The 26,257-nt window shown below is 36.2% G+C and overlaps 4 protein-coding genes across 10 annotated transcripts in view; 3 read left to right on the top strand and 1 right to left on the bottom strand.

Moving 5' to 3' along the window:
- The first annotated feature begins 192 nt into the window (after positions 1–192).
- On the top strand, positions 193–3,826 carry c9h1orf174 (chromosome 9 C1orf174 homolog). The gene is made up of 4 exons (XM_067394745.1): positions 193–489; positions 1,199–1,276; positions 1,436–1,810; positions 2,662–3,826. The coding sequence occupies exons 1-4, from the start codon at positions 475–477 to the stop codon at positions 2,761–2,763; spliced, it is 570 nt and encodes a 189-aa protein (XP_067250846.1). The 5' UTR covers positions 193–474; the 3' UTR covers positions 2,764–3,826.
- Positions 3,827–4,161: 335 nt separating this feature from the next.
- On the bottom strand, positions 4,162–8,150 carry dffb (DNA fragmentation factor, beta polypeptide (caspase-activated DNase)). The gene is made up of 7 exons (XM_067394740.1): positions 7,790–8,150; positions 7,564–7,690; positions 7,270–7,455; positions 6,083–6,162; positions 5,761–5,934; positions 5,491–5,591; positions 4,162–4,557 (listed from the first exon to the last, which is right to left on the bottom strand). Exons 1-7 carry the CDS (start codon positions 7,973–7,975, stop codon positions 4,347–4,349), a joined length of 1,065 nt encoding a protein of 354 aa, XP_067250841.1. The 5' UTR covers positions 7,976–8,150; the 3' UTR covers positions 4,162–4,346.
- A 115-nt stretch (positions 8,151–8,265) lies between these two features.
- Positions 8,266–12,783, top strand: LOC137027018 (tumor necrosis factor receptor superfamily member 14-like). Of its 4 annotated transcripts, none has more exons than XM_067394744.1 (6): positions 8,266–8,627; positions 10,114–10,458; positions 10,595–10,720; positions 10,962–11,117; positions 11,270–11,357; positions 11,445–12,783. In XM_067394744.1, the coding sequence occupies exons 2-6, from the start codon at positions 10,275–10,277 to the stop codon at positions 11,680–11,682; spliced, it is 792 nt and encodes a 263-aa protein (XP_067250845.1). In that variant the 5' UTR covers positions 8,266–8,627; positions 10,114–10,274; the 3' UTR covers positions 11,683–12,783. The 4 variants fall into 4 exon arrangements, with proteins under 4 accessions (XP_067250845.1, XP_067250843.1, XP_067250844.1 ...); XM_067394742.1 differs by having other exon boundaries at positions 10,091–10,458; XM_067394743.1 differs by having other exon boundaries at positions 8,266–8,826; positions 10,091–10,458.
- Positions 12,784–12,997: 214 nt separating this feature from the next.
- The window catches only part of nphp4 (nephronophthisis 4), a 184,772-nt gene continuing 171,512 nt past the window's right edge, over positions 12,998–26,257 (top strand). For all 4 annotated transcript variants that reach the window (XM_067394736.1, XM_067394737.1, XM_067394735.1 and 1 more), the window contains exons 1-2: positions 12,998–13,564; positions 14,301–14,447. In XM_067394736.1, the coding sequence (XP_067250837.1) occupies positions 13,430–13,564; positions 14,301–14,447 (282 nt within the window). In that variant the 5' untranslated portion in view covers positions 12,998–13,429. The remainder of the gene's footprint in view (positions 13,565–14,300; positions 14,448–26,257) is intronic.

The raw sequence follows: 26,257 nt of genomic DNA, 5'->3' as shown, positions 1-26,257 counted from the left end.
GCTGAAGGCAGATGAAGCCATTTTCAGAATGACAAAAACCATTGTGGAAATTGTTTAATGACTGTTTAGAAGACTCAGTGTCAAATATTTTAAGACAAACTGCGCATTAGGCTATTTTTTCACAAATGTGTCAGAGGCTGGACTTAATATCCGTAGCTACATTTACGTCACATACAGTTGTATGACTCATTCGACATATTTCTACGATGAATAACTTAGCAGTTGCCATCCCATAGGCTACTTTAATCGCTTACACTATAACGGCAAACTAAACTAAAGTATTCTGTACAAACGGACTACGTAGCTACTAATTGATGGGTATCAGCCGCAGCCTCAGAAAAGCCTAATAACGTTTTCAACCCCCATCTCGTGATTCTATGTAGCGTAGATTATCAGATGCGGGCGGGGCTTCGGCGTCACCGGAGATAAACACTCACAGGACTCCGCACTCTGTTTTGGACGCTTAAACTTCCAATGAGGGCAAAGCAGGTACTATGATTCAGAACATTTGCTTATAAGAAGTTTTTTTTTTTTTTTTTTTTGTAGTATGAACTTGCACTATCAGTTTCGAGTTTACGTAGACTTTATTGTGCAGTTTACTACAGCGTTCAGTTAGAAATACTAAATGACTAAAATAACGTAAGTTCACAGTTTTGGCGTGCAGACTAAGGTCTCACTTGGAGAACGCGCTTATACTTTTTTGTTTTCTATTTTTTTTGTTAAACGCGAGTTTCTGTGAACCATTCCCAGCAGTGGTAGTTTTTGAGTCACCCAATGTGTCGAATCTTTTGAATCAGTTCAGTAGAATGATTCGTTTACGGATTCATTCAGACCCGTTGTGCCAATATACGTTGACCACTGCGTATTATTCTTTTTGTTATATGCGAGTCATAAATTGTTTTACTAGGGTCGTTTTAACTGCGTGGTCATCTTTCATTTTTACATGTCCATTCCACCCCTTTCTCTCCTTGAAACGAACTAGACTGATTCACACGTTTTGTCCCAGTTCATTGAGTTGGTTCACGAACAAGATGATATAGTGCTAAAGAAAAAAGACATCACTGAACGAAAAAAGGACTGAAAATGAAAGTGAACGAAAAGGAATTGTTCACTCAAATGTTCGTTCAAAAGAAAACACTAATTCTCTCGTTTGTGACCGTGAGTCGGATGCATTATTGATGATATAATCTTGTTTCAGACTGTCGTTGGAAGCCACAGACAGCGAGTGTGCGGCGCTGTCTCTTTAAACCCGCCCGGTGTGAAAAGTTCAGTCAAGGTCAGTGTCAGTGTCTACCCAACCATCTCCTCCCCACAGTTTCCGTCTGTCGGCTACAGTAAAGCGACCTTTCTCACGATGTATCAACCACGTCTAAAACCGGGCTAGTATTGTATTTATTTTACATATATACGTTTATTATTGGTCTTTTATTCGCAGAAGGCGGTGAGGAGGAGAATTCTGCGCGGTTTGGCGCAGAGATCAGCGTCTGTTATCGCGAGCGCAGCGCGGCAGATGGCTGGCGACGGCGACGAGGCCAAACGTCTCCCAAAGAGACCGTTTCACGGCGAAGTAGAGGAGAACTCCAGCGCGAACATTAATCAGAACGTCAACATTCAGCCCGGGAAAAAGACTCCGGGTGAACGGCGCGGTAAGGAGAACTCTGCCGCCAAGTGTAGCGGCTCTGCAGAGGTGAAGATGGACCAGACCGTTCACAGTGCCCAAACGCGAGAGGACCCGAGCATTTTCTTCGACGAGGACAGCAATCACATTTTCCCAGTGGAGCAGTTCTTTGGGAACCTGGATGTTGTTCAGGTAAGTTAAACCGACTTAGAACATTTTATTATGGGTATCAACCACAGTCTATGGTATCAACAGAAATGGAAAAAAAATAAAAAATAAAAATAGCGCAGGATTTAAATTCCGCCTCAAACATCTGCATGACCAGCCAGCATTTACGTTTGATGGGTCTAAAAGAGTTAATGTATTTTACAAATTCAAGTAAAAACTGTCTTGATTTCATGTGAACATTTTTACGTGGCTGGTGATAGTCACGTGACCAGAGTTTGACGTCTGTGTTGAAGCTCTATAAAAGGAAGCGTGTACGTGCACGACAAAACAAAGTATGTTAGTATTTCTAATTATTAATGAATTTAGGTGTGCTTTCTGATATAAAACATGATCATAATAGAGTACATGTCAGCTGAGAAACTTACTGCCCAGATTTGTGAATAATAAAGTAGGGGGGAAAAAATAGGCCTATAAAATTTAAAAAAAAAGTCCATTGTAAAGTACATGTGCTGACTCAACTGAGAAAAGACTGGAATTAAATAAGTTAAATATCAGTTGACGGCCCATGCTGGATGTGAACTTTCATGGACCTTTGCCCCAGTAACATAACTCTGGTCTAAACTAAGCTTTCCATATAAATAACATGCAGCCAGATGGCTTTATTTGCACACAGTAATCCTAAAATATTGAGGTTAATACAAGACCATGTAGGATTATTGGAATGAAGTTCTTTGTATTCTCAGTGGGGTGTCAAAATGCAGCAGGTGTCTGGTTGATTTCATGATGCATACACTCAATAGCCAACTGTCATTGATTAAATTTTAATGTCTTTAATATGGCATTGTTTTAAAACATTCTGACCTGATTTGTTTCAGGATTACCCACGCAGAACCCCAGGAAGCAAGAGAATGAGTCGGAGAGAGTACAGGAGCATGCATTACTATGCCAAAGAGGACAGCGAAGATGAGCATCTATGAGGACACGATCGCTCTCGAACTGTCTGCCACAGTTTTGACCTGCAGGAGTTTGACTGACACGGGAGGAATTTTACAGTATGCCGGTAAAATGGACTTGATTGTTTAAAAGCAAGCTATTTTATTCCAAGATCCTTCTAAATTAATGTTTGAACTACACTGAGATGCACTGTTGGTTTATCAGTAATGTGGTAATGCTGTTTTAATGAGGTACGTTATCAATGACAAAAATGTTAGTGCATGCCTAATTGTAAACTTCAGAGCATTATGCGTGTGCCGCATTAACAGAATGTACAGTAAGAAGGTCTTGTGCTTAGACTTAAGGCTTAAACCATCATGTGATTGGGGCTTGTGCTGAAAGAAAGCTATAATATATGAAAAACTCTGTACCATAAAGTTGATCTGGCAGCGCTGACCAGCAAACACTGGGTTCTCTTACTAAGCTCTGAAATCAACAAATATAATGCTATCAGTCAAGTGCCTCAAGTTTGCTGTTCAGACTTTGATATTCTGAATTTGGCACTTTTAAACATTCTCTGTTGAGAATTAATAATTTGTTTTGGAAAAAAACTCTTAATACTTCAGATTTGGTGCTGTATAATTAATTGAAAATTAAAGACATCTTATGTTTTTTGATATTCTTATGATGTAAAGACTTTTTTATTGGATAGTATCTCAAATTAAGAGGGTTTGTGTAAGATATGAAAAGTCATTTTTAACCAATCAAGCTCTTTTATGCATGTTGCTCCACTAGGAATTTGATACGTCTGTATATGATGATATCTTATTTGACTGGATTTGCACTAACTTCACTAGTGGCTCAAAGATGTAACATTTTAATATGTAGTTTCTTTGCTACTATGTACAAATTGTCTGAGGTAAAAATTATAGAAAGTGATATGTATATTTTTCTATTGAAGCGATATATCAAGTGCTAATTTTTTTGCTACAAAATGCCTTGTATGTACATGACGTCATTTTGTGAACTTATTTAATATCAGATCTTCAGTGTATTACACGAAAGCCACAATACTCCGTCCAGAGAAAATAAACCTCACGAATGACTTTGGAAAAGTGACTTGTGACTTTTATATATGTTTGACTTTTTTCATATTTTAACCTTGTTTAGTGTACTAAAATGATTTGATGAGATTTTTTTCAGGCTTGTGTATTTTGTAAAATAAGACCATTGTTTGTAAATGAAAGGGCACAGACATTTGCTGTACAACACATCCTGTTCCCACACATGTTTCCGAAAGCTGATGATACAAGATTTTGATGATAAATCACTGGCTTCTGGCTGAAGGCAGGAACTGGAAAGAACGATGACCCAGAGACTCTTTTCAAAGACTTTTAGTAAAAATGACAATGAACAAATATAAAATCAGTCACTTATAAAACCCTGAAGAAGTTCAGCATTCACATAATTTAAACATAAATGTTGCTTTGGTACAAACATTTGTGTAAAACTAAAAATTAAGAAATAAAAATGTTCAGACCTGAAGCACAATATAACCCAACAATAATAAGAAATTGCCCTGAGAAGCTCACACTATGCTGCATATTTCAGGATTATGGATGTCCTTTCATTTCACAGTCCTCCTGACCCGCTTGTAGATTTTTCGGGAGTCACAGCTGAGCTCATGGGCCCCTTTCTTATGGCAGACGATGTGAACCAGCTTGAGATTCTCTCTTGTGAACAACAGTTTGTAGAAATAATCCACGTTTATATCTCCGCTCTTATTACCATTCAGTGCCTCAGCGAGTGCAGGGATCACAGTCCTCTTCTTTTCTATCCTGAAAAAATATATCGGCTTTTCTTTGTTAACTGGATTTCAGAATGATTCATATTCCTTTATTAAGGAATTCCTTTTTTACCTTTTATTGGAGGACCTAAATACTGAAATTTAAATGTATATCAGGATAGAACATCAAGATTTAAGTATCTTCTGCTCACTAATGCTGGATTTATTTGAGCAAAATACAGTAATATTGTGGAATATTACAATTTAAAATAACTGTTTTCTAGTGTAATACATTTTAAAATTCTGTGATGTAAAGCTTCATTTTCAGCATCATTACTGCAGTCTTCAGTGTCACATGAGCCTTCAGAAATCATTCTAATAGCCTGTTTTAGTACTCAAGAAACATTTCTTATTATTATCAATGTTGAAAAAAGTTGTGCTAAATATTTTTGTTGAAACTGTGATACACTACCATTCAGAAGTTGGGGTAAGTAAGATTGAAAATAACACTTTTATTCGGAAAGGACAAATTACATTGGTCAAAAGTGACAGTAAAGAGATTTATAATGTTACAAATGATTTCTATTTCAAATAAATGCTGGTCATTTAACTTTCTATTCATCAAAAAAACATGAAAAAAAAAATGTATCACAGTTTCCACAGAAATATTAGGAAGCACTGATAAGAACCATTATTAATAAATGAGCACCAATAATATATAATGGAGTAGCACATTTGAAGGATCATGTGACCCTGAAGACTGGAGTAATCGCTGCTGAAAATACAGCATTGCATTATATGAATAAATTACATTTTAAAATATATTACAATAGAAAACAGTTATCTTAAATTGTAATATTTCATCAAATAAATGCAGCAAAAGAGACTTCTTTAAAAAACATTAAAGATTTTTAATTATTCTAAACTTTAGACCAGTAGTTTTAATGTTTGTTATAAACATTAACATATAAGATGTACTACTCACAGGTGGTCCAGATTCCAGGTGCTGAAGAGGATTCTGCTCTCGCGGTTCCCATACGGGTTTATTGAGTGGAGAAATGTGCAGTTGTTCTCATTAAAGGCACCCTGTTAAAGTAAAAATATTTTATAGTCTTATATCAAAAGAAACTTATGTACCACTGCAACAAAAGCAGGAATTTTACATTTTAACGAGAGATCTATTATATTTTTAAGTTTCATTATTTTCCTGCAATGGACTGAATAAGAGTCATTAGAAATGACTGGACTACAGCACCTGGCAGGAGAACCAGCCCTCTTCAGTGCAGAGCCTGTGGACGTCCTTCTCCGATCTGTCAAAATAGGTGCCGTTGTATCGTGCAGCCTTCAGTTTCTCTGCCAAGATCTCCACCACCTTTTTATATTCACTTTTTGTCTTGGCATTTGGAATAGTCCGCGTATATCCATCAACCTACGAACAGTGACAATTATATCTCATTCAGAGTTATGGCAGGTCTCTTTTACTGCATAAAATAAATGATAAAATCCATTCAAAATAATATCTTTGATATTTCAATATAGCTAAGATTTAAAGCAGAACTGAGTGCAGTTTGTCACACCTCTTTCAAATATCCTCGGATTCTGCTCTCACAGTTATACTTCATGTAAGCAGACTTGGTTTTAAACCGGGCATCAATACCTGATATATAATGGAAAAAAATACAACACATTTCAATACATTAAATATACTGTTTGAGGAGTTCATTAATTAGTAACATCGGTAACATTGTGATTGATTTAGACAATTAGCCTGCTATATTAATCTCAATATGTCCATATCATTAGCATAATATAGGATGAGTCACAAGAAGATTGTGGTGTTGAAGAGAGTGTATATATATATATATATATATATATATATATATATATATATATATATATATATAAACATACAGTCAAACCAAAAATTATTCAGACATTTTTGATATATTTTTACTAGTGGGTGCAGGACACTATAGTTAATTTATATAAGTGAGGATAGCAAAATCAAGTAAACTGTGACATATTATAACCAAAAATTATTCATACAGTGGACTACCAGTAAAACTGATAAAAATTTGGAACCAAAAATTATTCAGACTTGACCATATTTAAGTGTTATCTGCCATAATTAAGATTTTTTTTTTCTGACACGGTTTATCTCTGAGATCTTGTCATATTTTATTACCATTTTTTAAACTATAGTGAATAAGCTCTATTAATTAATAAAATGTTCAAGGTGGTTTGACTATATATAATATATATATATATATATATATATATATATATATATATATATATATATATATATATATATATATATATATATATTTGCAGTCTTCTTGTGATTTATCCTATTATTTTTTAGAATTATTAACATTATTTTTATTACAATTCAGAACATTTCCACTCTAATTCTCTGTAATCTGAACATGTTCTTTGTGAGTTATATCCAATAATACAGCCTCATAAAAAAGTATATGCCACATAAAAAATGACAGAATCAAGAGCTAAATATATATTTTATATATCTCTATTTGTATAATAAGAAATGTAAAAATAGGCCAGGTTAAGTTCGGGTCAAATAAAATATTAGAAAGACGCCATAACATTCATGATTAAAACAACAACAAAAAGACTTAAAATAGCTTTGAAAACTTTTTTAAAATGAATAAATGCGTTCTGTATAAATGGCATAAATGTTGCCTCAGAGGCGTCAGTTACAGCATACAGTAAATGTTTGCTAATGTTCTTTCCCCTCACATACCTTCAAACCATTCCTTGTCTTCTTCTCTGCTCTCCACCTCTGAATTGTCCCTCAGGTTCCTCAGAAGGTCTCCCAGTATTCTGCGCCGTTTGGGAGACTGTTCATCTGACAGAAGATCTTTTGCCGCACTGATCAGAAGGTCTGTGTGTCTGTCCAATCCCAGGACCTGATTTATTTCATGAACAACTGTGGAGAATGAAAAGCCAAAGCAATCTGATTCGTTACACTGTTTTTATTTTACTACAATATGTTTTCCAGTTCCATCCCAACTGTCAGTCAGTGAAATAAACTCACGCCCATTCCAGCTCTGTCCCTCGGGCAGGAGAACAAGTTCTGTGTTATCGGGAAGATTTTGAAAATATTCTTCGGTAACTACCGTTCCATCCTCGTACAAGCAAACCTGTACTCCGGAGCTGGACACCTGTGGATAGAGTATGAACTATGAATGCCTGACGGATGTATCCAAACACTACAGTAATGACACGCTCTCCTTAATAAACCACATGACAATTTATTATACCTTTAGTAAATTACATCCTTTTTTAACCAGCTCCTTCAGGTTAACAGCCGCAATTCCGTATTTCTTGGACTGGTTGGAACTTCTGATCTTTACCAGCTTGGGTTTTGTTATTTTGTGCATATTTTGTCTTCCGCAGTCCGCTGTCCGTTGTACTGCGAAAGTTTCTCTTTCGCCGCATGTCTGCATGAGCGATCAAAACAACGACAAGACATGCGCTGCCACCGTGTGGACGCAAATAAAAATGTTAAAAACAAAACTTGTTTAAACAACTTGTTTTAAAGTAAAAAAAAAAGCAGATTCGTCGTACGCTATTTTTTTCAAAAATGATAATGATAGAACGGTTAATTTTGTATTACAAACACCTAGAATAAGCATTTGGAGCCACGTGTTTCCTCGAGAATTTCACTTGGGGTTTAATGTAATTCTTTTTTTTTTTCACATCATACAGACGGTCAAATGTGAATCATGAAGCCTAAATACAAAAATGATATCGGCTAATTTGTATTTCTGCAGTAACGTTATAGGCTAAAGTTCTAATATTAAAGACAATTAAACAGTCAATAATAAAATAAGAACAAATAAACAAATTGCAAGCAATAGCACAAATAAATACACGAGAACAAAGATACAAATTATTCTCTCCTTTACTTTTATTGTAGATTGAAGTAGGAAATAGAATTTAGCCTGTATAACTTGAACTATTAATGCAAAGTAGGTTCCGTATGTTTCAAATTCCATCTGATTGTAGAACAGGATGCAAAACTGAAAGATTAAGCTAGACTTTGAGACGACCAACAATGTTCGTGAAAAATGAAAGAAAAAGAAGTACTATCCGCTGGTAAGACGTGTCGTTTCGGTATTTTTTTGTATTAGTAATTATTAGTAGCCTAGCTAGTATTAAGGAAAACGCGTGACCTGTAGCAACTAGGCTACATTATTACGAAAATTGTCCGGATTTTGACATATCGATATAAAGGTTAAATAACTGCCTTCCTTTTTCTGGTCAAATCACTATTATTTTATATATCCAAACTGTGGTAAGTGTTATTTCTTTATTTCCTTCACATTTCGACTATTAAAGTGAAAGTATTGCCTCCTCTCACAAGTTTTTGCTTGGCTTGTTTTCATTTGTTCAAACATTTTACATGATCAGGATATATTTTACCGACTGTGATGCTTCATAAGTTCTATGAAAACAATGTAAAAACACTAAATTCATAAAATACTATATGTCCAAGGGGCTGATTTGTATTACAATTAACAGAGTAAAGTTTTTCTTGCCTTTTATGTTGTGTTTGTTTTCTTGCCCTAGATTTAGACTTTTATAAAAATTAATTGTGATAAAATATGAATAATTACATGCTTATTTATTCCATTTCAGTATTTATTGTGTGGAAAAACAAAAAATATCTTAAAAAAACTTTTACATTTTGGTTACAAAACAAATAGTCATCCATTTTATTCCACAAAATGTTTAAAATATGATTTTCGCAACCATCTTTTCTATATGCTTATAAAACTCAATATATATTTTATATATTTGGTGTAAATGACACTGTGGTGGAAATGTAAGTAAAATAAGTAAACTTGTCAGAGTGTGAAACTGTCATGATTCCTGTCAGTTCCTGGACTATACTTCCCATAATCCTCCATGCCTGTCACATGCACACTCCACACCAATCATCATTTGCCACATACACCTGTAGCCTATTATCTGGACTATTTAAGACTCGCTCACACACCACCTCATTGTGAAGTCTTGTTTCACCCTATGTACATTACTGAGTGATATCATCTTGTCTGCCTGCCTGCCTGCCTGCCTGCCTGTCTGCCTGTCTGTCTGTCTGTCTGTCTGTCTGTCTGTCTGTCTGTCTGTCTGTCTGTCTGTCTGTCTGTCTGTCTGTCTGTCTGTCTGTCTGTTTGCCTGTCTGTCTGTTTGCCTGCCTGCCTGTTATTGATCCTGTCTGTGTACCATTTACGATTCCCTGCTGCCTGCCTTTGGACTGTATATTGTTTCCCGACCTGTGAGTGATATCTGCCTGTCCTGATCTTTGCCTGTATCTTGACCACGACTCTGCCTGTCCCTTACTGTTCCTGTTTGACCCTGCCTGTACGACCACACTCACTTTTAATAAAGCTTTGCATATGGATCCCTGCTTGAGTCCAGCTTCGTTACAGAAACGTTAATTTCCTAAATATATATGAGCCCTTATTGAAGAAACACTCAAATGTATACAGTAGGTTTACAATAAGCTCATCCTTTTTTCTGCTTCTGTTTGTTTTACATATGTCTTCGAGAAGCTGTGGAAATATAACCTGTGCAGGATCTGAGTCTTGAAGAGTCTTGTACTACAGTCGCTTTGTCTCTCAGGTTTCTACAACTTGCCTCAAGATTGTATACTGTTTATGGCACATATCAGACCATGCAACTAACATCACAGCATTGGAAGCGTCTGAAGATTGTGCTCAAAACAATAGCAATGACATGAGACATGTTTGCTCAGTGCACACATTAACTGAACAGACTTGGATCTACACATTGACCATGTTCACTTTAAGGAGTACTATTCTTACAATTATAATTTCTCTTAACTATGAACTTTGTTTTTGTCGATGTGCTCATGCTGAATATGAGATAGACGAGCAGTGCTGCCCCATGTGTACCCCTGGTAAGACTGCATGCTATAGTTATATAGCATATATTTAACAACAAAAAATATAGTTACAAAAGGCTTTTTAAATTTCAAAACAGAAAAATAATGTTCAGCTAGAAATCACAGTATTTTTTTTTTTGCTTCCTATCAGGAAACCATGTTCTTTGGCACTGCACAGATCACATCAGCACAACTTGTGCTCCATGCCCTCCATTAACTTTCTCTGATGAACCAAACGGCCTCATGAAATGTTTTCCCTGTATTCTATGTGATGCAAGTGAGTTTTTCCCATTTATATCTGTTCATCTAAAAAAAATTATAACATTGATGGTGAAAAATCATGTCTGTCAATGTAAATGACTTAGAATCTGAATACTTGCAATTTAGTGAGTTGCTTCATTGAAAATGTCCCTGAAAATAATATAGAGTTAGTTGCTTATAATGCAACTGCAAAAGTATCTGCTAAAAAACAAGTAACTCAATGCATTATGGTTTCTACCGACTCATTTCCATCCTAGACCAAGGTTTAAGAGTGAATAAAGAATGCAGTCGGTCATCAGATACTGTTTGTGGGCCGCTGGAGAGATTCTACTGTATTGAAAAAAATAAAGGCAGCTGTAGATTTGCTGTGAAACACTCTGAATGCAGCCCTGGACAATATATCAAACAAGCAGGTAAATTATAAAAACCTGTGATATATAAATGAGCAAAGTGTGAAACACTCTTTATTTTTATCTGCTGCTTAACACAAAACAGGGAGAATACTTCTCAAGGGAAGTTTTTAAGCAAATACAAGGCAGTAACTTTATGTTGACTGTCTCTGCAGGGACTGGCTCCACAGATACTGTGTGTGCTGACTGTACTGGGGGCACGTATTCAAATGGATCTTTTTCATCCTGTTTACCACACACAAAGTAAGAGCTTGCTTAAACTGCTTGTAAGAGCTTGCTTATATGCTGTTAGTAATTTTCAACATGTCTGATTCTGCATTTCATTCACAGATGTGATGCAATGGGACTTCCTGAAACAAATCCAGGAACACAGTCATCTGACTGTGAATGTGGAAATCCCCCTGCTAATTTAGCAACCATTGCTATTAGTGTTATATTTCCTTTAATAATAATAATAATAATTATAGTAGGCCTATGTGTTTTCAAAATTAGATGTAGGCTATTCAGAAGAAGAAATGGTAACACATTATGTAATAACTATAAATTAGGCATAATTACATGCAACTAACCCTAAACCAAACCAAGCTCTAATCCTAACCATAGTAAGTACATGTAGTTAATTACTAGCCTATTACTCAGTACTTAAAGGTGCTCTAAGTGATCCTGGGTGGAGTAACTTCCTGAAAACTTTTTAATAAATGGTCAATTCATCCCCTGGACTTTTTTCAGGCAAGTGTTCATGTGCAGGCCAGTGTGAATAAAGCTGTAACAACAGCTGAATAAAAAGCAGAAATGTTTTGGCTGATGAAACACAAAGACAATTAAACAACACACGATTGCCATCTCAAGGTATTTATTGACAATATGAATAATGCAGTGCTAATTGATAAACTTTTTAATGTTTTTGAAAGAAGTCTCTTATGCTCTCCAAGACTGCATTTATTTAATCAAAAATACAGTAAAAACAGTGATATTGCGAAATATTATTAGGAATTAAAATAGCTGTTTTCTTTGTGAATATATTTTAAAATGTAATTTATTACTGTGGTCAAAGCTGAATTTTCAGTATCATTACTCCAGTCACATGATCCTTCATTTCTGATTATTTTCAGTGTTGTAAACAGTTGCTTAAAATTGTTGTGCTGCTTGAAGCAAGCGAGTGGTTTGCTGGACGCTAGACACTACTTCCGCATTTGTCCACGACACTGTTGTCATGTGGTTTCTATGTCAGTAAAGGCGGTAACAAAGGGTAACTGACGTCATTGACATTTGGATATTTTACTGCGAATATCTTACAAATTGTACCTTTAACTAGTTTTAATCACGGAATCAACTTACATTAATACGCGTCACAGCCATGTTTAGTTTCACCGCCTTGTTTAGTTTCTTTGTCAAGGTTTTCATTGTCATTGCCTGAGTTCATCAGTATTACGGTTCATTATGGACATGCCTTTATCATCTATCCCTAACTAAATTAATAACTAATCATTTTTACAATGGAATGAATCAATACTGAACTTACTTAAGCTGGACAATGACACCATTTCTTTCTAGAGCTGCTGTGCAGCCCAAATTGTTTTTCTGTAGCCTAATCATTGTAAAGCTGTTTTGACACAATCTGCTTTGTAAAAAGCGCTATAGGTATACTGTAAATAAAAATGACTTGACTACTGTGTAAGATCACTCCTTGTGTCTATTAAATGTCTCCTCCCGGTCACAGTACTTTTTTTAACATTAGTACGACTTTAGAAAATTCCCCCTAAAATGTGAGTCAGAGCTTTGATTCACCACCGAGCCACACGGTGGTGATATGCTGCAGCCCTCGCACTTCTCTCGTGCAGAGAAGCGCCAAACCGCTCTTTAATTCACCCTGGCAACGGCTGACAGACGCTATGGAAACCACTTCACAGTGAATGTCTTCCTGACAACTAGCTAAGCCCAGTATTTTTATTATATGTATTATGATTATGAAAATAACAAGTGTGTAGAGCGTGTGTAAAAAATGTCCGAACTAGCTATTCTGTGAAATTAGCCTAATTACATGCGTTTGAAGCGGTAGCAGGAGAAAAGAAAGAGAATGAGTCAAACTGCTACAAAAAGTGTCTCTTCTTGATTGAGCGTCGCATTTTGTCAATATTCCGCATTTGATTTGAATTAATTAATTAACAAGCGCTTCACTTCGGCTGCGGGGATGATTTAACAACCTGTGAAGCTTTTAGACGTTTTCAGGGATGTTTGCCAGGGAACATAAACGTTACTGACCGACAGCCTCTAACATTCCCTGGTAGATTGAGAGTAGTGAAGAAACTTCACACATGTCTGGCTGGAAAAACGCTTTCGAGAGAAACCGCGTGATCCCACCTCACAGTCAAACCGCCAGACAAGCTCCAGGATCTTCTCAAGGTCTACAGCTGGTCTTCAAACAGATCGATGGACTTCACATAAAACAGGTGGATGATTAATTCAGATACTGATTATGTAAAAGTTAAAATGTATTGCTAGATCATGTTTCACATTCTAAACACCATATATTTTTAAGCACAAATATTCTACATTTATTCTAAATATTGTATCCTTGAAGGGATACAATGAAAATTCTGTCAGTATTTACTCACCTTCAAATTGTTCTCAGCCTGCATGAAGTTCTTTCTTCTGTTGAAAATAAAGGAAGATAATTTATATGGGTAACCTTATATGGTGTATGGGTAAATAAACCCCTTGCTGGTCCCCTTTGACTTCCATAGTATAAGTTAGTGATTTCCATTTTTGGGTGAACTATCCCCTTAAGCCCACAAAAAAACCTCACATTTTTCACTTATAATTCCTGGTTCATAACAAAACCCTGTTATTCAGTGTTTTATGTAAATTTACCATTTTATAGCATTAAATATGTCTGTATATATTTTTATATATATATATATATATATATATATATATATATATATATATATATATATATAAAAACTAATATTTATTTATTTATAATTTCTTAATAATAAATATATGTATTATCTATAATATATATATTTTTTATAATGTTCAGTTTTAAATGAATTATAGCATGTTTCACACTACTGGAAATGCCATGTCAACTACACAAAAACATGTTTCAATTAAACTGAAAAAAATATGCTCTTAATTACAAAGACTCCCCCCCCCCTTTTCTTGTGGTTGGCATGACAACAGTCAGAGTCGCCACCATCACTCCAGTATCAGCTGCGCGTGACCCTGTTTGATTCGGGTCACCAGCACTTCTTCGGCCGCACATGGAAGAGCGGCTCTCACTCTGTCAGTGGCACGTCAGGTCAGAGCGGTCGAGTGCTTTTCAATGAGGTAGGGTGACTCATTTCACACTGAATGATGATATTTAATGTTATTTCATGATGCAACACTGTTTCATGCTTGACAAAGGGTGCTATTTATTCTGAAGTCGTCTTATCTTCTTGCCCTATTCCATGTAGAGAGGTGACCTCTTTAAAGTGACAGCTCAAAATGGACACATGCATTTCAGAATTACAGTAGCTTGAGCTGTGCATCTGTACAATAAAGCTGTAATAGACATGGTTTCCAGTATGCTTGCTGAGTAGGAAGCTGCTCTTAGGCCCCTGTCTAGCTTTTGTCCAGTGTCAATCTTGTTGTCTCACTCTATAGAGGAAATATTTACAGGAACAGGGGTCAGGAAGTCTAGGGCTCAACAGAAAGGATTTTTTTTTTTTCATGTTGGACCAATCAGATTTTTACTTGCCCTGTCCTTTCCCTCGGAAAATGTGAAAAACATATATTCATTATAATATTCATGTATTATATATTGGAAAAAATATATTGCCTTTGGTGTGTGTATATCTATCTGGTTTGACTTCTCCAATCAAATCAGTTGAGTAAATGATTCAGTGACTCACCCATAAGCTGCGTCTCATTTTGAAGGATTCGTCCTCCGGAAGTTGCGTTTGTTATTTTTAAAGAAATTACAGTATTTTACACCACGAGTAATAACAGTCAATTTTATTACGGTTACTTTTCTTAAATAAGACATCCTCTCTGACGTATGCAGCCTACAAATGCGACATCTGGAGGATGCAGCCTCCGAAATGGGACGCAGAAATGGAGACAGTTCCTGAATGAATCAGTGTTTTTGAATGATTCACTCCTTATTGACTGTCACTTGTTGTCACCTACTGAGTTCGATATAATCTGCATTGAAAAATCCTCGTCACTGAATAGAATGGGTTTTATTGAGTTAGATGTACCAAAGTTCCTTTCAGACAAGTCATTTCAGTCTGTGGCCATCTTTCTGACAACAACGGTATCATAAATAGATTTTGTTTATAAATGCTCAAATCATGACATAAAAACCCCCAAAACAAAACTCATTTTTCAGGCTTCAGCCAATGCGCATATGCAGTCATAAGGCCAATTCACACTTCACCGACAGATGGCAACATACACTTCTTTTGGTTTTGTCAGATCAGTGTGTTGCCTCCTGTCGGAGTTTGTTGGCATCTGTTAGAGCCGACTGAATATGCTGAACCGGGTTTAGAATGTCTGAGAAGTGACGTGCTGTAATCTGGTAACTGTTGCCGTTGGTCTGCCTCTGTCGGTGCAGAGTGAATTGACTTATAAGCACTTGTCTCAGAACACTGGCTTTCTATAGCAATTGGAGCTTCTAATGGCAGCTGCATCGACACAAAAGAGCTAATCGACAATTTGTAAAGTCATTATTTAGAAAGTGGGACTTACAACCCCTCCCCACCCCCAGACGTTCCGTTATGTCATTGAGGCAATGTGTTTTTTTTAATTTTTTGCAGTAATAATAGCAGTTATACCGACCCTGGGATCACATTTAAGGACAGGCACTTTGTTACAGCTCAACTTCTATGTTGTGCTGAAACTCTCAGGTTTGAAATATCAGTGCTGGCAGCACACAGCACACTCAAACTGAACCCAGCAGAGTTTATTGGAGATGATAGACGTGTTCTGGCCTCTCTCAGCAAGCACAATAAAGGCCCATCTGAGGCTGTGAATTTACTGTCCAGCTGTCCAGAAGAACACACGTGCACACACACACACACACACACACACACACACACACACACACACACACACACACACACACACACACACACACACACACACACACACACAAATACACACAAATACACACAAATACACACACACAAATACACACACACAAATACACACACACAAATACACACACACTTACTTATGTCTGCATGCCTGGCACCACTGTAATTCACTTAAATCTCCCATTATGGGCTCTTGGATCCACCGAGTGGAAATAAAAGTTCTTGAAAATGTCCACTCTGAGTCACAGACCGTGGAGAGCATAGTTAATGTCTGCAGCATGCTCCATTTCCAGCTACCCACTGTGCCTTTGTGTTTTATTACATGTTGCCATTTCTCCCCAAACAGCTGTGTGGCTCTGCATATTGTTTTGAAAATTGTCTCCCTCTTGCCTTCCTGTCAACCATTTGGATTTTTTTTGCTATGCAATCACCGGTTCACGATTGCATTGCCCTGTTTTTGGCACAGCTGTTTGTGGCAAGCATATAGAGAGAATTTGGCCACTGCAAAACTGCAGTATTTTTATTAACAAGGATATATTCAGGGTTCCCACTCAGTCATTTGTGATTACTAGATAAGCATTTTAAAAATCTTTTTTTGATTCAGACCAATTTGCTAATGAATCATTCAGACCATAGCCTGTTCCATGAAGCTGGTTTCAGTTGCTATGCAGGTAGGTTTGGGATTAGTTTGTGCAAACTCTGTTTTTCGAGCTCAAGAAGATGGATTGGTTTTTAGTGGTGTTCATCACCATGGTAAATTAAAGGGTTAGTTCACCCCAAAATGAAAATTCTCATTACATACCCTCATGCCGTTCCACACCTGTAAGACCTTTGTTAATCTTCGGAACACAAATTAAGATGTTTTAATTGAAATCCGATGGCTCTGTGAGGCTGACATAGGGAGCAATTTCCTCTCTCAAGATCAATACAGGTACTAAAACATATTTAAATCAGTTCTTGTGAGTACAGTGGCTCAATATTAATATTATAAAGCGACGAGAATATTTTTGGTCCACTAAAAAAACAAAATAAGGACTTATAAAGTGATAGCCGATTTCAAATCAGTGCTTCAGGAAGCATCAGAGCACAATGAATCAGTGTATCGAATCTGCTGTTCGGAGCGCCAAAGACACATGATTTCAGCCGTTGGCAGTTTGACACGTGATCTGAATCATGATTCGATGCTTCCTGAAGCAGTGTTTTGAAATCAGCCATCATTATAAAAGTCGTTATTTTGTTTTTTTTGGCGCACCAAAAATATTCTTGTTGCTTTATAATATTAACATTGAATCATTGTACTCACATGAACTGATTTAAATATGTTTTTAGTACCTTTATGTATTTTGAGAGAGGAAATGTCATTGCTCCCTATGAAGGCCTCACGGAGCCATCGGAAATAAATATCTTAATTTGTGTTTGTCCGAAGATTAATGACGGTCTTACGGGTGTGGAATAGCATGAGGGTGAGTAATAAATGACAGAATTTTCATTTTTGGGTGAACTAAACCTTTAAGCTACACAGCTAACCTGCTCCGGAGTAGGGCTGGGCGATATATTGAATGCTTTTGTCAAGCGCATTTTGTCAGTAAAGCTGGTTCCCTGATTACCGCTAAATCGCCATCACCTGCTTTCAAATGGAGCGCCATTTAATAGACAGAGCCATAGTTCACTGACAAGCCACGCAATATCGCGTTCAATATCGACGGCGATTCATATCGATATTGAACGTGATATTGCGTGGCTTGTCAGTGAACTACGGCTCTGTCTATTAAATGCCGCTCAATTTGAAAGCAGGTGAAAACATGACAAATGTTTCCTTTAGTAAACTGTATATCTTTTGTTTTGAATCATGTGCATAACTATAAGCAAAGCACAGATGATGATTATTATAATTTGGCTTGAACCATTTATTATGTTGTAGTTCCTCTGTTGTGTGTAGATACCTGAGGAACTACAACCCATAAAATAACTAACAATCTTCATTATTTACTTGCCAAAGCCAAATGCTTGGTGAGAGTTAATTTTTTGATCCTGCTTGTACCCCAGTGTTTTTCACTAATTAGCCTGGCTAATTCATTTTCTGCCGTCTAACACAGAGCGAGAGGTTCTTGTTTATGGAATTGTGATGTGCTAATTTCCACCGTTGTCAGTGTTGAAGCCGAATAAAACGACTGCTCTTCTGTGAAACCCCAGGAGCAGCAGCAGCACAGAAGAGGGACCGTGAGATCACATAAGGTCTGTCAGACATGATGGATCTGTTTTAATATGCGCCGCAGAAAAAGACTCCAAACAGGGGGAGTGATTATAGAGGAATGAAGACAGAATTAAAGCCGAGCTCTCCCTCTGGCCTGACTCTAATGGAGGGGTGTTATGACAAAACCCATGTTTGTGTGGAGACGAAGGAATCGATAGATCTTATTTGATCAGTGACCTTCAGCTTGAGGGACAAACATTTGAATGCCTGTGTTGATCTATGTGAAAAGGAAGCTATTTGTTGGATTAAGCTTTATTTATTGTCAATTTTCAATTAGGAACCACTATCAGCCATTTGCTATGAGATGATCAGGGGCGCCGCTAGCAATTTTGGGCCCTATGAAAGAAAATGAGGTTGGGCCCCCTACCGCCCCCATTCCGTGCCAAACATACAAGCCAACCAAAATCTTTGTCTACATTTACTAATACTGACCTATTACTTTTGCTATTGGTTTTGACCACTAGGTATCATTATTTAGTCAGAGACCTACCATGGCTGTAGCTAGCAGATGATTTCTTATTCAAATGTAAATGTAATAGACAAATACAGTAATCAGATATTCATAGAAAATGCAACATTCTTAAACAATGGTTAAACATACATTATATTAAACATGAACAATACACTGCAGCAGTGACTTTAAATAATCATTTAGACACTAGAGAGCTAACATTACAGCAAAGGAAGCTCCGTGAATAAACATATACCTTTCTTTTTGAAAAACTGAGTAATTGTTGGCTTGTTTCTCTCTCTCTCTCTCTTTCACTCACTCTCTGCCCTCGTAACCTCTTTTCATTTTTGACGACCTTCGTCGAACTCGAAGACATCTCTAATGACCATCTGAAGACCATCTGATCTCACTCAGTGACTCTATTCCAGTGTTTCCCAACACCACTATAAAAATATAACAAAACTGCACAAACATGCATTGCTTCAAACGGCATATAAAAATATTATATTAAAAGAAGTACTCGCATTTAATGCTTAACTTGAGCTTGAGTCAGGTAAGAACACAATGATGTTCTTTTCTAAGGATGTTGGAGTGTCACACCAGCCTTCTGTTTGTTAAGGTTCAGCCTTTTTAAACTATAAATCACAGTTTGTGTATGGGGAACATGGTTTATTCATAGAGGGTGCCATAAAGCTCTTTGTCCTGTAGAGGGGAGTGCTGTCACACAGTAGAGTGGAAGTGTGGTTGGGCTGTGGTTCAGAAAAGTAAGACCTTTTCCATTTACTACCCCTGTGTGATTTTAACCTGTCTCTCCTAACTGGCTGTATGATGGGCAGAGTACAAAACGGCAGTGTCTATAGGGAGCTGTGCAGTCTATAGAGCCATAGCTTTATGGATAAATATCACAAAGATATGTTCAGGTCATATTTCACCCCCCCCAGAGAGAGAGAGAGAGAGAGAAATTAGATTTTGCATGAACAAAATGAAGTCTGTTTTAGGGCCATTAAGATTTTGCCTTGTGATATTAGTTTCAGGACAATTAAACACATTTTTACATCCAAATTCTCATTACTGAAATGCAGTAAATTAATAACTAAATGAATAAATAATTAAATAATCTGATTCTCATTACTGGAATTTGAAAAAATATCATGCTTATTACTTTGCGGATACAGTTATTATGTTTATTTCTTCTTCTTTGTTTATTTGTTTGTTTGTTTTTATTCCAAATCAAAAGGAAAGAATAAGAAGTTATATTTTGCATTTAAAAAATGAGGCCTGTTTTTAGGACCTTTTAGATTGAGCGTTGATTTTATTTTTTTATTTTTTTTTAATATATATATAATTTGTTTTTACAGGACAATTGAGAACACTTATATATCTAAATTTATATATATAAATAAATATTATAAATTCTGAGTAGGTGCTTCTGTGGGTCACACAAAGGTTAAAAGCTTGATTCACACCTAATTGATCTTAGAAGCCGATGACATATCTGTCCACCCAGTTAGCACAACATTTTATAACATGCGACTGCATCTGTAGAGAACTTTTAGCTCTTATTAGTGCTTATTTAGTTTGCAATGCCAACAGTCTGGACTCCAAATTAGAAACCCTTTATGGATAGCCAAGACTTCATTAAATTCTGTAATTAGTTGAGAGAGAAATGTGTTTTTAAATGCAGTGTGATGTAGCGCTCAGGGACATCCATTCATTCCTTTGGGTCGGTCTGATTTCCTCCACAAGAGCCTCTCGGGGAACATGCTGGCAGCACCGTGCCAGGTGCTTCATCTCTTCAACTTTCACAGCGTTCAATAGGCTGGACTGTAAGGTCCACGGATCTCCCTCTTTCAGCGTGATTCATGTTCTCAGGCTCTAAGAGCCTTGTGGATGTTTCAATACCCCTTTTAACTCTTCCACCCATTCTGACACAAGCCTAGAGATTCATTTCAATTATATATGTGGCTCACCAGCCGTCCAGGAAATGATCAATATTTCAGCTCATGGAGAAGCAAACATCCCTGAGAGCAGCCGGTCCTTAAAGGCACTTACCCTTTAGAAGAACAGGGTAGTTCTTGACTGAGAGGAGGATTGTGAGGTTTATTATTATTATTTGAAAATGCATACATTTTATGTATTTTTGTAATTTTTAAAAAATATTTCTGTATTGCTTCAATACATTTTTATTTGATTTTAGTATTATTTTCATTTTATATTTCAAATTCAACTTTAACTTTTGTTATTTCAGTTAGTTGCCATGGCAACATTTCCAATTTTCATTTAAGTTTAAGTTTGTTTTTCATCTGAAATTTTGTTCATCTTTAACAAATTCATCTTTATTTCTATTAATAAACACAATTTTTAGGATTGTTAGTTTTAGTTAAGACTTATTAGTTAACAGTACTGTTGACAGATGGTTTTATGCTGAATGACTCGAGTGTTTATGTGTTATTTTTTTAAATTATGTATGTAAACAAATGCACTAGACGGACGCCTTCAACTGTTGCAGTATGTCACCCTTTTTGTCAGTGCTTTGTGCACATTTTTAAGAGGACATGCATTTAGGGAGTCACCTTTGACTGTTGTGATGCATCTCACTGTGTTTTTAGTCCCTCATGCTGTGAGCGCTTAGTCTTTAAGATGCTGTGTAAAGGTCAAAAAAATGAAACTTTTAAAAAGCTTCTCAAGATGCCTGCATTCTGTTCAATTCTTCTGCTGTAGCTGTTGTTGAGTGCAAAAAACATTTATTTAGCTTTTTGAATGGACTGTATGTGTACATTTTAAACATTGGATATCAAAACCTTGATCTTGGCATTGTTATCACCATTCTTTTGTGCTGAGGAACAGAGCGAGAGGTGCAGAGGTGCTCATCAAATGAGAGGCGGCGAACGAATAGAAGTCCTTGAAGAGAATAAACGTGATGAAGAGACAGAACAGAGGGCGAGAAGAATCGTTTTGTCTCCACAGTGTGTGGTGTGAAAATAATTCTGCAATCAGCACTCCCCATGGTTTCATCTGCTGCACTCCTCTCCATTCCTTCTCATTTTAACGTCTTTACTTCTTTATTCTCATCTGCTCTGTCTACTCTCAAAAACTCTCAAAAACACAAGAGCAGCTTCAGCTTGTGTCTTTGCTGGCATGTTGTTACTTCTTTTGAGTCTAAGAACTGCTCTTATAGTGTTTTTTTTAGATGAAAGCACCATGCTGGGTAAGAGTCTTTAGAAGTGTGATGGTATGGATTTAACGGATCTATATGACTGACTGCTGCATGAGCTTGCAGCTGTACACTGTAATGACTCATTTTAGCAGCCGTACGTCACTTAAATCTTTTGCGTGTTACAGTAGTTTCACGGGAACATACAGGGTGTTGACGTATATTCACTCAGGTGAATGAGTGCAAAGGCATAACAATTGTGTTTTATACTTAAATGTCATCAGGAGAATAGAGAAAGTTCTCTGTCAGCCAGTAGTATTTCAAATGGGTAGAACTGTTAATAAGGATTGAGATATAATAAGGGTTAGTTAACTTAAAATGAAAACTTTGTCATTATTTACTCAACATTAAGGAAATTTAAACCACTTATATGATATTATGCTGTTTTGGTGTTTTAGATCTTGTCGGTCTCATTCTGTATTCATTCATTAATTTGAAAACTGGCAAATATTAATTTGTTTGTAGTATGGTCTAGCACAGAGGTTCTCAACCAGGAGCCCTCAGCAAACTTGCAAGGGGGCCTCATAATGATCTAAAAAAGACAAAACAAGCATAAACTAAACTTAAACAATTGCAAATCTGTCGCTTTTGATTAAATTCTGCAAGTATTAATTTATATAGTGTATATTTGTCAATTTATGCTGAGCTCTAAAATAATTTGTGGGGTAAAAAATATCCAGTGAGTCCTGAACAACTGAAAATGTCATTGGGCCGAATATTGTTGTGGATGTAAGGGATGTTGGGGTCAAAAAGGACCACTGAGAACAGCTAGAAGTTAGGAATTCAGAAAGGGATTCATAAAGACTTCACTTGTTTCTGAAAGAATGATTCTTTTTTTCCTTTTTTTTCTTTCTTTCTTTTCCCTTTTTTTATTAACAGACAGACAGACAGATGTACAGACTCTAATAGTGCAGTGACCAACAATCTAGTAGTTCCATAATTCCAGAAGTGAACAAAAAAAAAAAAATAAAAAAAATAAAAAAAATAAAAAAAATAAAAGAAAAAAGGTGTAAATGTATAAGTGTGACGTGTGTGTGTGTGTGTGTGTGTGTGTGTGTGTGTGTGTATGTGTGCCCATTTATTACCATTGTCATCACCATTAACAGCACTCACCCACCATCACCATTCTGGCATTAGTCAATTTTTTTTTTTTTTTTTTTTTTTTTGGTCCGATGTAATGATTACCATTGTCACACCACTCTCAATGAAGCAATTAATTTCAGCTAGTGATATAATATAATATAATATAATATAATATAATATAGACCTGAATAGACCTGAAAGAATGATTCTGTGATAGGTACATTTTTAACAGTAAGTTGTTGCCACCTAGTGGCATAACAATGCAATTGATACAGTCATTATTTGAAGCACCCAGTTACTTTCAAAAGGTGATTTATTCTATTTTGATCGGTAACGTAGACAACAGCGTTTATAGCTGAATAATAAACTTTTAAATACTTTTTTGATAACTGAAATATTTGTAACAGAAATATTGATACTGTGTCTTTGAAAAGATTGTTTGTGAAGCTGTTTATATCTAAACACGACAACTTTCTCTACATCAGTGGCAGCATGAACACAGATTTGAATGTCTCGATTTTATTTTTGTCAAAGGTTTATTATACACGGGCGAATCATTGTCATTTAGGAATTAGATCATGTGGGTGATGAAATTGAGAATGCGATCTTTTAAATATTAATCGTGCAGCTTTTGTGCACCTCTCTCTCTCCCTCTCTCTGTGTGTGATGTCTGACATATCAGTACCACAAGTGTTTTTCAGTGCATTCATTGCTATAATATTCATTAGGTGAGATGTGTCACTTTCAAATTAAAATTTGCTGATAATTTACTTACCCCCATGTCATCCAAGATGTTCATGTCTTTTCTTCAGCTGAAAAGAAATTAAGGTTTTTGATGAAAAATCCTGAAAAGTTTTCAATGGAGCCCAAACGGTTGAAGGTCAAAATTAGTTTCATTGCAGCTTCAAAGCATTCTACACGATCCCAGATGAGGAATGAGGGTCTTATCTAGAGAAACCATCGCTTTTTCTAAAAAAAAAAAAAAAAAAAAAAAACTTATATAAGTTTTAACTATAAATGCTCACCTTGAATTAGCTCTCTTCTTCTTCTCTATTAGAATTCCAGCAGTGTAGACACTGCTAAGTGTATTACTGCCCTCCACAGGTTAAAGTTTGAACTAAATGTTATATACTTGCACTAGCATATTGTATATGACAATTTAGTTCAAACTTTGACCTGTGGAGGACAGTAATACACTTAGCAGTGTCTACACTGCCGGAATTCAAATAGAGAAGTAGAAGAGTGCTAGTTCAAGATGAGCATTTATGGTTAAAACTTACACAATTTTAAATTTTCTTTTTAGAAAATGAGCAATGGTTTCTCTAGATAAGACCCTTATTTCTCGTCTGGGATCGCTGTAAACTGTAATTTTGACCTTCAACCATTTGGAGGCCATTGAAGTCTACTATAAGGAGAATAATCCTAGAATGTTTTGATCAAAAACCTTAATTTCTTTTTGACTGATGTAACGTCTGGACCAATCAGCCACACAATTATTCATTGTATTTAATGAATTACCCATAAACTCACTCTCCCTATCAAAGTTCTCTGAACTCATCCCCCTAAAACTGTAACCAGCATCCCAATGTTGCTAGCACACAGGCCAACCTAGGTGTCCTGTTACAGTTATATGGTACTTTTATGATCCAGAAGAATTCTGGAGAGACTAGTGACTCATTCTTCCTGAGAAGGACAAATAAACTCTCTTAATCCTATGTATTCTCTATATAACCACTTGGGAAATGTATAAACATGTATCCAAGTTTCCCATCTCATGACTTTCCTTTTATAGGCTTTATTCTATGTATTAATTCTCTCTTTTGAACTATTTTGGTATTAATGTTCCATAGTTGCAAATGTATAGTTAACTGAGATCACATTGGCAGCATGCTTGGTATCTACGGACTCCAACTTTCATTTCCTATTTGGTAATTTATGTCACATGTTACTAACTCTGTGACACATTAGTATTATAAGAATCTAGAAGGTTATTCTCTCATTCATCCAATCCAGTGTCTTATGCTAATATCTTGCTACAGAACAAAGACTCGTAAAACTTCCCTCTGAAATGGGAACTCCTTATTGGCTCAGACACCTCAAGAGGGTGTGACATCTTCACCCCTTATATTCACTGATCACAAGGAACCCCTCTCTTCCTGCTCTTCCTCCTCTTCTTCTCTTTTACTGATGAATGCTGACGTCAAGATGATGCTTTAAGAAGCTAGAAGCTTCTAAGGAACCCCAAGCTTGTGCCAGGCCTCGGCCTAGACCTTCCATTCACCAAAGATCCTCTGAATCCAGCCGGTTCTCTTTCGTCAAGAAAATATCAGCAAAGATTCAACGGGAGCCTCCACAAATTGCATCAGGACAGTTTTAATTCAACTTGGAGAGACATGCAAGTATCAAACTTAGTCTCATTATCGGATACATTGAGTATCCTTACCCCTTTTAAAGAAGGGCCTGTTAAAACTAAACTGATGGTTTGCTCAAGGCTGTTGATCTGCTGAATGTCCAACAATGCTGTAACTTCTTGCTTCCTGTACTCTGCTTTCTCTCTCTCTCTTGGTAAACTGTATGCATGTATGTGTGTGAATGTTAGAGTAGTTTAAGTGTTTAGTCTAGTTAATAAAGTCTTGTTCATGTCACACGTAAGGTTGTCCGTGTTTTGCGCTCATGTACGGGAGTCCCTATTCATGTCGGTCCTGACTACAGGCTTTTAGTAGAATAAGATTGTTATTTCCCATAACCTGGAAATGAACATTTCTTAGTTAATAAACAATTAACACTGTGTGTTCATTGAACAACAGGTTAATTGATTGTAATATTAATTTTATTACATTAAGTTAATTTTATTGACTGATTAAAATATTAATAATTAATTATAACTAGTTATGATTAATTATTCATATTTATTTTGAGCTAATTTGCTACAAATGGTGGAGAATGCGGGCATGAATAAACAAAGATTATGAGCTTAAACCACTGTCAATTTAAAAGTGTGCATTTGATAATTCCAGTCAGAATATGTCAGACGATGCGCATTTTGGTCACTAATTG

This window comes from Chanodichthys erythropterus, chromosome 9 (genome assembly GCF_024489055.1).
Source record: "Chanodichthys erythropterus isolate Z2021 chromosome 9, ASM2448905v1, whole genome shotgun sequence".
NCBI classification, from domain to species: Eukaryota; Metazoa; Chordata; class Actinopteri; order Cypriniformes; family Xenocyprididae; genus Chanodichthys; species Chanodichthys erythropterus.
This window is presented reverse-complemented; position numbering and strand designations above follow the sequence as displayed.

Bases quoted from the DNA above. Each gene is read 5' to 3' on its own strand.
- c9h1orf174 (XM_067394745.1), top strand. The intron at 1,277-1,435 runs GTCAGTGTCAGT...TTTTATTCGCAG, and splicing joins GTGTGAAAAGTTCAGTCAAG to AAGGCGGTGAGGAGGAGAAT. The intron at 1,811-2,661 runs GTAAGTTAAACC...GATTTGTTTCAG, and splicing joins GGAACCTGGATGTTGTTCAG to GATTACCCACGCAGAACCCC.
- LOC137027018 (XM_067394744.1), top strand. From the start codon at position 10,275: ATGAGACATGTTTGCTCAGTGCACACATTAACTGAACAGACTTGGATC. The intron at 11,118-11,269 runs GTAAATTATAAA...CTGTCTCTGCAG, and splicing joins ACAATATATCAAACAAGCAG to GGACTGGCTCCACAGATACT. The intron at 11,358-11,444 runs GTAAGAGCTTGC...TTTCATTCACAG, and splicing joins TCCTGTTTACCACACACAAA to ATGTGATGCAATGGGACTTC.
- dffb (XM_067394740.1), bottom strand. From the start codon at position 7,975: ATGCAGACATGCGGCGAAAGAGAAACTTTCGCAGTACAACGGACAGCG. The intron at 7,691-7,789 runs GTATAATAAATT...CTCTATCCACAG, and splicing joins AAGGATGTAATTTACTAAAG to GTGTCCAGCTCCGGAGTACA. The intron at 7,456-7,563 runs GTGAGTTTATTT...CATTCTCCACAG, and splicing joins GGGACAGAGCTGGAATGGGC to TTGTTCATGAAATAAATCAG.